Source organism: Cricetulus griseus, chromosome 4 (genome assembly GCF_003668045.3).
Source record: "Cricetulus griseus strain 17A/GY chromosome 4, alternate assembly CriGri-PICRH-1.0, whole genome shotgun sequence".
Lineage (NCBI taxonomy): Eukaryota > Metazoa > Chordata > Mammalia > Rodentia > Cricetidae > Cricetulus > Cricetulus griseus.
In genome coordinates this window covers 129470739-129485088 of record NC_048597.1, presented here as the reverse complement: position 1 = coordinate 129485088, position 14350 = coordinate 129470739, and the positions used below count along the sequence as shown (strand labels likewise).

General features: G+C 42.1%; 1 protein-coding gene across 2 annotated transcripts in view; it reads left to right on the top strand.

Moving 5' to 3' along the window:
* Fat3 (FAT atypical cadherin 3) overlaps positions 1 to 14350 on the top strand; it is a 448985-nt gene that overhangs the window by 323431 nt on the left and 111204 nt on the right. For both annotated transcript variants that reach the window (XM_035444507.1, XM_027410883.2), the window contains exons 4-5: positions 11004 to 11318; positions 12692 to 12902. In XM_035444507.1, coding sequence (XP_035300398.1) covers positions 11004 to 11318; positions 12692 to 12902 — 526 coding nt within the window. The remainder of the gene's footprint in view (positions 1 to 11003; positions 11319 to 12691; positions 12903 to 14350) is intronic.

Genomic DNA, 14350 nt, shown 5'->3' with positions numbered 1-14350 from the left:
AAAGGCATAGATAAATGTGTGTGTGTGTGTGTGTGTGTGTGTGTGTGTGTGTGTGTGTGTGTGTGTGTGTGTTTACACACCTTACATATATACATGGAAGAGTTAGTGTCTAAACACAAGTAACTCCATTAGTGAAGAAACGCACAGAAATCTTCCAGTATGAAAGTAACAGAAAGCATGAAGTCTAGGGCTGTGAAATGGAAGGCAATTTATTAACATGCATTTTCCACTGGCACTCAAACCTGCTGGATTCAGTTTCACAGAGAGAGTAATATGGATCATGGTATCAGTAAGAACCTTGATGTCAGGAGGACTGTGAAATAGTGTAAGGGGGATTTAGTTCTGAAACTATCATGATGTCACATCTTGGTTCGTGGCAAGGCTCTGAAAGCACACATGTGAGCACACAGATCAGAGCCATCTGTGCAAAAGGGGGAGTTTGCAAATGGGTGGTAATCACCTGCTTTCTAAGGCAGCTTGGGAGAGGTGCTTAGTCCCTGGTGGTGGGGAAGATTAGAGTCAAGCAAGTTTTATGAATAGAAAATGATGAGCAGATGAGTCTGCAGGAAATGGAAATGTGATGAGATTAGTAGCTGATGCACACCTCTCGGTGGGGAAAAAATACAAAGCTTGAAGAGCTGTCAGGCTGGGAGAGGCTTTATTTCCTGAAGTGCTATGAAAAAATTTGGACAAACCTCCAATTTGAGTAGACGCTGCCAAAGTGTGCTGGTCATGGCTCTTTCTAAAAAGCTACCATTTAGGAGTTGCTTGGTCTAACATGGTGGGGGAAAATTGTCATTGTAGTCTTAAGATGCCAGATTCACAAGTGCTTCCTACCAACAAATACAGAAGGAAAACCAGCCCTATATGGTCACTTGCTATACCCTTTATTGGCTCAATAACTTGGGAGAATAAACTCCCTGTCAACGAGGAAGAATGGGGAGAATAAGGGAAAATAAACTCTCTTAGGCACTCAGAAGGGCCCTTTGTGGGGATCAGGGCCTGAGTTTGTCCTGAGCTTATCAGTGCTGTGAGTTCTTTGGGTCTAAGACAAATCTTCAGATGATGAATTTGGTGAGTTTTTGGTCCTAATCTGAGGATCCTGGTTCCAGTGATCAGGCAGTATCTTCAGCAGAACATCTGTGGCTGTGTCCTTCCCTGCAGGGACTTCTTAAAGACAAACTTTGGAAAAGGAAGGCAGTCCAGACCTGTCAGTTGCTTCCCCATCTTTTGGCAAGGGATGAACAATCACGAACCGTAACAAAGAACAATCATGAAACCTAACAAATGGGTTCCCCTGTTTCTGTGTAAACACCCTTCCCTGCATGGAGGAGAGTGTGTGCACCTCCTCAGAACACTTCTGCATCACCTCTCCACAACAGCTCACCATACACCTGCCCTTTTTTCATCCATTCTTCCTTGTCTGCTTCCTTATTCAAGCTTTCTCCTCCTCCTCCCTTCCCACCTTATGTTGCTGATTTCAGATTGACTCTTATAACATCAACCATTCCCAACATTTTAATGTAGTCTTCTTCCAGAAATACCGGGTTGAGTGAAGTTGAAAAGAACAGAGACACTTCCATCCCCAGTTCACAGAAAGTGTGGTCCTCAACATAGAATACAGCAGGCGTCGTGGTGCAGGACTAGAACACCATGCCTCTAGTTGATTTCTTAATACCAAATTGTAGGTCAAATAACAGAAACTGTGTGTAAGAACCAAACAAAACTAGGGGTAGATGCATTGATGCTAGCTTCCAGATGCTTTTCTGTTACAGGAAACACTGAGGTTAATTTTAGCTCTGTGATTTCACTTTTTGAAGTTTATCTTCAAGAGTGACTGCTCCTTTGAGACCTACCCTTTAATTTACTGTTTGCTCACAGTTTTCTTTATAGAGGTGTCAGGAAGCTCTTGTCTTCCTAGAAATGCAGCAGTCTGAGCTCACGGGCAGAAAGGTCTGCAGTCCAGTCCAGCCTTTGTATCTACTCCTGAGTATTCTTCGAGAAGGTCATTTCTCTGTTTTTCCAGCTGCAAAGAGGAGATAAAATAACTTTCAACCTATTATCTCCAGAGAATTAGGCATCTAAAATTTGTACAATTTCCTGAAGATAAAAAGTGGAAAACAAATATGCTATCTACTGTAGAACAGTAACTTTTTTCCATTTTTTATTTAAATTAGAAACAAGATTGTTTCACAAGTCAATCCCAGTTCCCTCTCCCTTCCCTCCTCTCCTGCCCCCCCAACTAACACCCTACCTATCCCATATCCTTTTTGCTTCCCAGAAAGGTTGAGGCCTTCCATAAGGGGTCTTCCGAGCAGAATAGTAACTTCTTAAAGAGCTCAGCATTCTGGAAATATCTAAATTAAAACCTCAAAATACTGAAGTAGACTTACAAATATGCATATCTGCATTTCAGTACTTTTATATACATACACACATACATATACATATATTCACATACCCATATATTTGTGTGTGAGTGCATTTACATACATACACACATGTGAAATTATCTGAATTCATGTAATTGATGCCTTATCTTAAGATAAAAAGTCAGCTTGGAATTTTGGAACCAATATTTGGGGCAATTTGAAGTTATTTCTGGTGAAAGAACATCACACTAAGAAGCTCCTTTGTCTAGACGTCTGATTGAGCTGACCCAGATGGGGGCTGACACTCCCTGTTACTCTTGAATTCTCCTAATCACTGTTGGCTCTCTGGGGGTATGAGGGTACACAAAGTAGTTATTTTTCAAGAGTTCTTCTGTATCCATGAGAACATCAGGGTAGGAAAGTGCTCAGTAGTGGGTCCTTTCATCTGTCCTCTTCATTTTGCTACCAACGAATGGGAGCACCCAAACACACACAAACAACAAAGCCACAACACCCCAACTTGCTCACTGAGTAAATGGTCGGGTGAGGACCGGAGAAGTAGTTCCATGGTTAAGGCACTTGTCGTATGACCATGAAGGACAGAGTGTAGATCCCTAGACCCATGTGAACCCAGACATAGTAGCACATTTCTAATCCCAGCATTCCAATGGCAAGATGGTTGGGGGTGGTTGGAGAGAGGAGAATCCGTGGAAACTTACAGGCCAGTTATCCTGGCATCACAAGGGGACGTGTGTGGAGGTGGTTGATAGGACAACACCAAGGTTTTCCTCTGATTTTCACATGCTTATGCACTATGAAACACATGTACCTTCACACACACATAAACATGTACATGCATTTTGTACATACACACACACACACACACACACACACACACACACACACACACACACACACCAATTTTTCAAAATTGAAAAGTTAGTCTCACCAAGATTATTTCAACACCTATACACCTGAAATTCTACCCAAGCAGCATGTCCTTTGCATTGTGTGATTCTTCATTGTTTCTGTATTCATTGTACAAAAGGAACACTACCCAAGACATGTTAGTGTAGGTATATATTGTATGTTGGACACATTCCCGTCCAGTCATACCTCCCCTGCATTTTATCTGCCCCACTCCAATAACCATTTGTCCCCTTTGCTTCCCTAAACAGTTTTATCTAAGCACATTTTAAAATTATGATCAGATCGGAGGATGGTAATGTGTTTGTATTATTAGTAATTTGTCAAAGGGCTTCTTAAATGATATTCAAAGAGCTTGGTGATACTTGTACACTGTTTTTAGGTATGTATTGAAGGCTAACCCCAAATAGAAAACTATGACCCATCATGCAGTCACACTCATCTGTCCAGTAGCTACAGGTCAGTATTGCAGCTCCCTTGAGCTTAATTGCTGCATGTGTTTAGATACTCTCCCTTAGTTCACATGGCTTGATCTTTAGAACCTGCAATCTAGGCCAGGAGGAGATAATGAGAAGGTGTACAAAATTGTAAACCTCCCATAAGAATTGTCTTCTTTAGAACAAAGCAAGTGCTAAAATAGCTCATAGCAATCAACAGGCCCAGAACAAAGAGCTGGCAAAGGAGAAAGGGAGTTGTCAAGATAAGACAATTGTTGGAATAAGAAAGAGAAGGATTTATCCCAGAAGATGGCACATAGTAACAGATGACTGCTGAACTCTGTCCCCTAGAGGTCTGAGGCCACATCACATCTTTAATATAAACAGCAACTACTGATGTTTTCTGTGGCCTCCAGGTACAGCAGCCACAATCATGGAGAAGCCACAATGCATGTCATGTACTCACCATTGTTGCTCCGGTTATGTTACACAGCAAAACTGAGGACCAGGAAGGGATGCATTTGAACTGTTCAGACAAAGAGATGGGGCCATTCCAAAGGGCTGGGGCAAGCATTTTGATGAGAGGAAGCATACAGCAGAGAGAAGACGTAGAAACCACAGACCAGGATGAAGGAACTGTTGTGTTACTCTGTCATCCAGCATGGGGATGGTACTCACATTTTGTTTTCCTCTATGACTGGTGTAAGGATACACAATTCATATTTCCCAAGAATTTAGCATAATGCCTACCATCTTCAACATGAAATGGAGCTCCTGATAAACTAGAGATTAAAAAAAATATTGGGATTGCTTACCCTCTCATCTCCTAAGGCAGACCCATTCAGTTCTGTGTTCAGAATGGTAAAGCACATTTTCTGAAAGGCAGCTGAAGAAAATCTCTTTGGCCATCAAGTCTTGGGATACTCAAAGACATTGTACCTACCCATGCCCTGTGGCCAGTGTCAGAGTTTAAGCAACAGAGAACAGGAAAAGTGCCCAGAGAATGGAAACAGTCAAAGATGTTTCCAATTAGCAAGAAAGGGAGAAGGCTTGATTCTAGATTCACAACTGCATGCTTGGATGTGGATCCAAAGCCATACAGGGAGGAACTTCCAAACAGATGGTAGTCAAATGCTACTCTGTGGACTCATCAGGGAGGTGAACAAGGGTTGTTGTGATAGGAAGTGAAGAGGGTGACGGTGATAGGGAGGTGAACAAGAGTGGCTGTGAGGGAATGGGGGTATGGATATGTAAATATGAGGAATTAACAATAATAAAAAAAAGATTGGCTGTGATAGGGAGGATGAACAAGGGTTGGCTGTGATAGGGAGGTGAACTAGGGTGGCTGCCGTGCCAAACTGTGAGGTACACAGCAGACCAGCATACTCCCACTCATTGGCTGAGTGGCCTTTTCACAAGTTATGTGGTTTCTGACCTACCTGCAGATGTAAACTAGAAAACGGGCAGTTTAGCCGTGTGTGTGTGTGTGTGTGTGTGTGTGTGTGTGTGTGTGTGTGTGTGTACTCATACTTGTGTGTTAAGAATCCATGTTGATAGTTTGGTTCTTTCTTGGGTAGTTGGTTGCTCAGCTTATCCCCCAATTTGTCTCAAACCAAGTTTCTGCATGAAGAGTACTGGATATCACTTTCATTTATTCCACACAAATTTATTAAATGCATACTATATTCTAGGCATTTATTCTAGTTTCATTTCTGTCACTGTGATAAAATGCTCTGACAACAAAAGAAATTTAGGGGAGAAAGTTTGTTTTAGTTCACAATTACAGCTTATAATCCATCATAACAAAGAAGTTGAGGTAGTGGGAACTTAATACAAATTCCTGCAGTCAAAAGCAGAGAGAGAAGTGAATGCATTTATGCTTCCATTCTTGCTTACTTGCTTGTTCTTTTCTGATACTGTTCAGGACCTCTGTCTAGGGAATAGTGCTACCCATGGTGGGCTGTGTCTTTCTATATCAATTAACAATCAGGACATGATCATAAGCCAACCTGATCTAGATAATTCCTTCTTAAGGCTCTCTTCCTGGGTGAGTCTAGATTGTATCAAGTTGACAATGAAAACTGCCCTTCATAGTACTGTTCTGTATGGCAGGAGATATCTTTGAACAGAATAAATGAGAATCATGTTTTCTGGATCTCACATTGTAGTGAATGTCTCATTAAGACATGTAACACAGGCTCATAAAACAAAACAAAAAAGAATCTTACATTGTCAAGAGCAAGTATAGAACATGCAGGAATCTTCAAAGAAGGCTTTGAAACTTTAAATACATTGGCCTTTGAATAGCTAGTTATGATCGGTTGACAGTAGGAAGAAATGTCCAGTTTGAACTCTCTAGCCTAGACATAGTAAATATGTCCTCAGATATTCTTGTGATCATGGACAAGGCACTAGACAAGTGTTAGGGTCTCGGTTTACAGGAAGTTATACTTCCACATTATGTGGAATGGAGAAAGACAACAATAACAAATACCAGGTAAATTTGGTGAAGGCAAATGTGGGCTCTACCCGGCTGGTGTCACACCAGGATTCTTAATCTCCACTTCTTTGTGGTCCTCTGAACTTCTTTCACCTTCCAGAAATGGATTAAAAAATGCTTCTTTTGTCATTGTGTCACCTGAATCCAGTGGGCCCATGTATGGTGCATTCTGCCTCTGCATCTGCTTGGCATATACAGACCACAAGAACCCCAAAGAATAAACGAGATGGGCTTCACTATCTTCTCAGTGTCACTGAATGTTCTGTGTCCCCTTTGTTGGGAGTTAGCTGTAGTCCTGCAATAAATTAATTTTTCAAGCTTCTAATTAATTGCCAAGACCACTGATTATTGATCTACAGAGCAGATCAGAAAACCTAGGCTAGCACAGCAGTGTTTTCTTGCCAGGCCACAGCAGAACAGGGGCACATACACACAGATCATGCCTGAGGAATGGTGGTTTCTGGCACTGTTAATGGAAAATGATATAGAGGAGAAGCTATTGGGGATTTGTTTCGATTGGTTTTGCTTGATCAGCAATGCAATTACTTTTTCCATATTGGCAAAGTCCAGTAGGTGGGTTGAGGCCTAGGACTCTGTAACAGTCAGACTTGCTGTTGCTGTGATGAAACACCTAAAAGAAATAGTTAAAAGAAGGAAGAATTCTTTCTGGCTCACAGTTTTAGACGCATTAGTCCATAACCCTTGGCTCTGTCAATTCTCAGCCCATGGCGAAACAAAACCAACAGACAAACAAAAATCATAGCAGTGGGAATATGTGGATGAAGTTGCTCACATCATCGCAGACAGGAAACAGAAAGAGGAATAGAGAGGGGTGTGAAACAAGGTATAGCTCCCAAGAACATGTCTTCTGTGATCAACTTCTACCAGCAATCCCCAACTGCCTAAAGTTTCCAAAACATCTTAATATAGTGCCACCCTCTAGAGACTTAAGAACTCAATGTGTGAGCTCTTTGTGGTGACACTGTACATCCAAAGCAGAATAGGCAGGTTGGAGTAATAAGGTTTGAGGATGTGAGTCATTGGCAACCCACAGTCCAGGGAGGAACACAACAATGTAGAGAAGGGGATTTAGAGAAGTAATCATGAGAATTAAAAATCGAGGTTGGTAACATACTACAGCAACCACTGAGAAAAGCCTTGGTTCCGGAAGAGGGTTGAAAAGGAGGCTTAAGTTCCAGCCTCCCATAGCTCACAGTATATCAAAAGAGGTGAACACACGAATAAGTCATTGCAGTAGATTGCAGATGAATACCCACAAGGGAAGAACCACGTTCAGACTGGCTAAAAGTCATTTCATTAGATCCTGAGCTGGCCGTGCTCTCAGAGGTGTAAAGTGAGAACAAACTCCAGAACGCATGATTCATCCAGGTCATACCACAAAGCACTTGGGGGAAAATATGTTTGTTCTCTCCAGACTCCTCCATGTCAAAATGTTCTTTTTCATTTGTTGTCATAAAGAAGCATATATGTAAACTAACTTGGATGACATTAAGTGGTTACTTTGAGGTGAATCAGGTGTCAGAGCACACTACTGTCGATAAGCAGCACTGGACCTCAAGGTATTCACAGTCAGGAGGATTGAATGGAACTCAACTTGTGGACAGATACTTGCAGTGAAGGATGAAAACTGTTTTCCGGCTCTGTGCAAACAGTGGGTTGGTGATAGTGCCAGGACACTCAAAGGATGTGCCCATAGGTCCGAAGAAGGAGGGGAATGGCTGACTGCCTAAAATATGTCACATAAATTGGGTGAAGATAGTTTAACAGAATGGGGATGTAAATGCTTAGGACACAGGGAGCAAACAAGTTCTCTGTGTCCCTACACTTAGAGGTGAAAGGTCAGTTTGTGAGGACAGTCAAAAGTCCTTGTCTTCCAGGATGTCCTGCCATGTGTAATGCAGGTCAGTGACATTGTCAGACTTTTTAAAAAGAAATGGCATTCTACAGCAAAGGTAAAGCCTGTTTCCTCAGAAATTAGGAGGCTGCAGTAATCTACCAAGTAAGAGGGGATAAGACACATCCTAAGACAGTGCAATAGGGGAGCCTGGCCCAGAAGTAGCACACAGGGGCCATGTCTGATTTGATGTGGCTAGTTAGACAAAGGGAGATCCTGGGTACAGTCCCAAGATCCTAGTGTCACTGAGAACATAGATATAGAAGAAAGAAGTTTGAAGTCATACTTTTTATTTCCAAATTTTGGGAGATACATACAAGCAGTCTAGAACATGGATTTCTAGTAACTGGCCATGGTGTTTTGGCAAACAGGGACAGTAGACACGCACTAGAGAATCCAGTGAAGAAGAAGCAATTGAATTTGTGAGTAAGGAAGTGAGATAATGTGAGAAGGTGGTGTCACAAGGGCACTGAACCCCTCACCCCTGGGTGCACCTGAGAGCATCTTTCTGAGCCAGTATAATCAGCTTGTTTCCACACACCAGCAGGCACAGTATAAGGGCCTCAGCTTGTAAGTTTGCCTATTCTGAACATGAGCTGCTTCTTAGGTGGTAGGTATTACAATGAGCAGGGTCTCTTTCCTCAGCTACCTGGCCTCAGAGCCCTCTGCAGGGTATACACTGACAGTCAGTGACGAACAGGTTGAGGCACAGTGAAAACAGTGAGAGTTGCCTTGACTTGGAAAAGAACTGATCTAGCAGAGAAGAAACAAAGCAGCCAAGCAGCCAAGAAATCAAGATGGGTCAACACAATTCACCTGGAGTATAATCTGAGCACTGGGCAGGACAAACGATGTCTCTTCAGAACTCACAAGGCTAGGAAACAGCTCAAGCATCTATGGCCAGCCTGGGTACACATCAGGCCTCAGTTGTACTTTTGCAAAGCAGAGTAAACCAACAGAGAATATAACATTGGAAGAAAACTGCACTGATTTGTTTTTCAACAAAAGCAAGAACTCTGATAGAAATTTATCTTGAGTCTATTAAAGCTACCCTACCTAGCAGCTTGTAAGTGAAGCTAAACTGTATTACAATTCCATTTGAAAAAGAAACTTTAATCTGTTTTCCAGTACTTTTGCTCTCCCCCAACCCCACTATTCCTGTCAGGTTGTACTGTCTAGTGTACTTAAACTATGCTATGTGATTATAAATTATGTTATCATTGTAGTACAAACCAACTATTTCATACTTCTCTTTTTGCCCGATAACAATGTAGGAAGAGACAGCAGACTTTCTATCTTTCTCTGTCATATGAGCAGATGGTAGGAAGTTGGGTCTGCAAGCCAGGAAGAGCCTTCACCAGAAGGACGAACCGGATGTTGAACTCCCTACTCTCCATGATCTGGTCTGAATGGTTGTGTTCTCAAAGTCTTAATGCCAAGTACAACAGTGTCAGCAGGCAGGGCCATTAAGTATGGTTAGATCACAATGGAATTAGTGTCCTTATTTTAAAAAGGTCAATGGGGCTTTTCTGTGCCCTTCTGTCATCAGAAGGCACATCTAGAATGCTCTATCTGTAAGGAGGCCTTCACAGACACTGACTTTCCTGGGACATTGTCTGTGGACTCCCCAGCCTCTGTAACTATGAGTGAGCAAATCTGTTCACAAATTTCCACTCTAAGGTATTTCCCCCGTGTAAACTTGATCACTCAAACACAGAGCACCATGAATAGTCATGTGTCTCTGCACCCTTTCTCATGTATGGAACTTTCTGGATGTGTTTTTGGGATAACAGAAGGGGACAAGCAAGCTTTCTTAACCTCCTTTATAAGGACATTAATTCCATCCATGAAGTTTTCATGACTAACCCCACCTAAAGACCGCACCTGCTAAATCTGTGATATTAGGGACCAGAATTTGTGGATGAGACAAACGTTAAGATAATAATATGGAGACTTGGAAGTCCCAGGTCAAGTTCTGGAATGATTTTACTTCTGATGGAGGGCTCTTCTTGGCTTGCACCTTCCTACTGTGTGCTTACATGCCAGAGAGAGACAGGGATAAAGGGAATGTCTTTCATAAAGAATCCAGTTAAGTCAGGACTCTCCTTTATGATCTCATTGACATTTTAATCCCTTTTCTTGAAAATCTCATTTGCATTAGAGGTCAAAGTAGGAGTAGGGCTTCAACACGTGAGTTTTGAGGTTGGGGGGAATTCAGCTCACAGCATGATGGGGGAAAAAAGAAGAGCAGAACTTGCATGGTAAAAGCCTTGTCTGGTTTGGATGAAACCTTCATGGGTCAATGTATAATAATGATTATATAAAGTGTTGTGTGTCTGTTGGGAAGGCATATTTTATACCCACTTAGGGTCTTGCATTACATAAACTATGAGTTTTGCAAAGTTAATTCTACTACTTCTTCTTCTCTGTTGTACTTAACAATAAGCCTTCTACTGAATTCTATGTAGAAATGAAAGCCTCAGGGTGATGGCATCACAAAACAGGGATTTTGTGAACTGGTTAGGTCATTAGAGTGCTTATCCAGATATGAGAGCATGGAATGGCCTCTTCCCCCACACTTCAGACTGAAATAAATTCTGCCTTTTAAAGTCACTGGTCTATGGCTTGTGACTCAGCAGCAGAAACTAACTATGAGCTGCTCTGCTTATTGCTGGTTTGGAGGTATTCATTCTCTTATGCATCAACCATGAAAGAGTTGTCTATTCTATGTGAATAATAGTATTCAGGAGAACTGACATGGCTCATAAATGGTACGTTTGTGGGATGGGCAGAGACAAGTAGATGGCAGTGTGTGTATTTTCTGATTGCAACCTTTCCCTTTCAAAACTCAGGTGACAGTGACGGATGGTGGTTCTTCTCCAAAACAGTCAACCATTTGGGTGGTAGTTCAGGTTCTGGATGAAAATGACAACAAGCCCCAGTTCCCTGAGAAGGTCTACCAGATCAAGCTTCCAGAACGTGACCGCAAGAAAAGGGGAGAACCTATTTACAGGGCTTTTGCATTTGACCGAGATGAAGGCCCCAATGCAGAAATCTCCTACAGTATTGTGGATGGGAATGATGATGGAAAGTTCTTTATTGACCCTAAAACTGGCATGGTCTCTTCCAGAAAGCAATTCACAGCAGGAAGTTATGACATCCTGACGGTAAGGTTTAATTCTAGAACATCAGTGGGGTAGGGATGAGTCCTCTCATCCATGCCGACTTCCTTGATCAATAAATGTCTAATATGGAGAGTGAGTAGTAGCTGTGAAAGGCTGCTTTCTGGGAGCCAGTCAAAGCTGAGAACTCTTACATTTCTGGGTGATGTTCTAAATAATGAGAGTTTCCTTTATTGTGTCCTATTAGCAAACCTTTCCTGATTCCATGGCCTGCTGGAGCCTATGCTCCCAACTACATATCTTGGGCCCTAAGTCATTCTCAAGGTGCTGTACATAAAGGACAGTATATATCTAGAGTAAAGGAAAAAAGGCTGTGGTACACACGCACACAGCCATGCATATGTGTAGGGGACAGTAAGCCACACCCATTAGAGGCTGGCTACAGGTGTGCCTGACCATGCCTGTCAAGGAGTGGTCAAGGTAAGGTCAGGATGACGCGGCATGGGCTCTTAAGGTCCCACAGAGTGCATGGAAGCCCCTTCTCCTTCCCCTTCTCCCTGGCCTCGCTGCTCAGCTGCCCCTGGCACGCTCTGGCTTGCGTTTGGCTGGTATTTATCTGAATAAAGGTATCTTGAACCTACAAGCTCTCCCATCACATATGTTCACATTCACACACACAGAAACATACATACACATGGGCACACATGCATATGGTCATACAAATGCCTACACATTTGCACATGTATTCCCACACACATGCATGTGCATTCCCACATACTTTATACACTCTACCCATGCTCCCACATGTGTACATCATACATGTGCATGTACACACATAATGTACTTACACATTTACATGAATGCCCATATTCATATATATGCACACACTCAGTGCATGTGTACAAAATTATACTCATATGCTTGTACACATATGCACACATATAATATACTTACATACAGTCACATGCGCATAAACCCACATACAAATACATGCTCACATGCATGTACATACATGCCCATACATCCTAACACACAAATAAGGACTCATAGTATACTTCATTTCCCTTCAACTCTCACCAGAGGTGAAGTGCAGAGTCACGCTATGATGAATCAAATTAGCTATTTTTACTCACATAAATTACTATTCTTGACCCTCACATACTATGAATTGTAAGTACAGCATTTACTTTTCATATCATGACTTCTTATCTTGAAAGTGGCTTCTGTCAGACGTAGTGTGAACCCTGTTCCCAAATAGGTCATCTGTTGAGAGTCCACTCTCAACGGGATACCACTCGTCTCCTTGTGACATTGTGCAGAAAATGCTCTTTTAACTCAATACTATCAGTGAAAGATTTAAACTTCCACAGACTGGGAGCACTAAGCTGTTTTTCTGTATTCCCTCCATGTATGAGTAGATCAAGGCTGTGGACAATGGCCGACCACAGAAATCCTCCACGGCCCGCCTCCATATTGAATGGATTAAGAAGCCCCCACCTTCACCTATACCACTGATGTTCGACGAACCATTTTACAACTTCACAGTCATGGAAAGTGACAAAGTAACGGAGATTGTAGGGGTGGTGTCTGTGCAGCCAGCTAACACCCCTCTGTGGTTTGACATCGTTGGTAAGTTTAAGTCTCTAGAACATATCAGGAAATGGACTTAACTGTTTGAAGGAACTAGCCAAACAAACAAACAAATAAATTTTAAAATAATTTAAAATGCCAAAGAATAAAAATGAAAAGCCTAGCAATTAAGCCTAAGATTAAAATAGTGCTGGAATGCAAAAGAGCCAGTAAAATGAATAACTGACCTGTGCTTTCGTTCCAATTCTGTAGCTAAGCTGAACAGAAAGTGCTCTCTGGCTGGATTTTTCCATAGTATGTTATTTACTGCAAACTTAATGTCTTTCTGTGTGTCATTTTAATTCTATTGTCACACTTGGCTAATCTCATTCCTAAATGTATTGATGGTACTAGACTTGCTGTCCTTCATTTCTCTCTTTTTCTTCACCTTTTTTTCTGCATTCTGTTCTTTTTTTTTCTGCTCCCGACTGCCCTGCTTCAAGGTGGCAAGCATGCTCGAGAGATGTTCTATATTCTACAGACAGCTTGTGGGCAGAACTGTTCAACAGAAGGTACCCTTAGTGCAAACACATTTGCTAAAATACAGCTATCCAATCTGCCTTTTGCGTTTTTTTTTAAACAAATTGAATTACATCTTTCATAACTGCCTGTGACAGACTGAAATGCAGCCCACAGATTTCATACATGCCTCTAACAGCTATCTCATTGCTCGCATCCAATGACTTCTTTGTTTGAAATTAAATGGGTTTGGGGTTTGGGGGGATTGTTTTGATTTTCTCCCATTGCTTTTGAGGTATGTGGGTTTTTTGTTGTTTGGTTTTTATCTTTTTGTAGGTTAGTTTATTTAACTGGGAATTTTCCAATTGAAAAAATAAATGAAAATGTATTCCTGCCTCTCTATTTTTCAGCAGTAGTGGCATTCACAGACAAAAAAAAAAAATCGCCACCAGGAGAGTCCCCTGGCTGCTGTCCACGAGAGGAAGGGCAGGAAATAGAACCGAGATGTGCATGTGTAGCCAGTGAGCCTCTGCTCACCCTGAATAGAGAAAGCAGATGGAAGGGAGCAGGCAGGACAGACCTGGGGAGCCAATCTTTAAATTCCTTGAAAGAAAGCAAGCAAGCACGCCAGGCTGCAAAAGGAAAAGGGCAAAACAGCTCTTCCACAAACCTGCAGGGAGAGCGCTGGAGAGGAAATGTGTGCAGGAAGGGGAAATAAAACAGGCTGTTGTCAAAGAGAGAGGCCAGTGTGCCTGCCAGGGTCTGATCATGGCTGAGCCAGAGCTCACTTCCCACGATTCTCTATGAACGTGCAGTAGCCAGAAGAGCAGTGATGTGGTAGACTCATTTCTTTCCCCATGATGCCTGGACAGGATGGGCAGGAACCTGTTACTCCTCCAGAACAGCTGAGTCTGGGAAAACGTTTAGGAGGTTCCACATCTGGTTTAATGAAGCATAGAAAAAGGATGTTCTGTGTCTCCCAGTCAAAC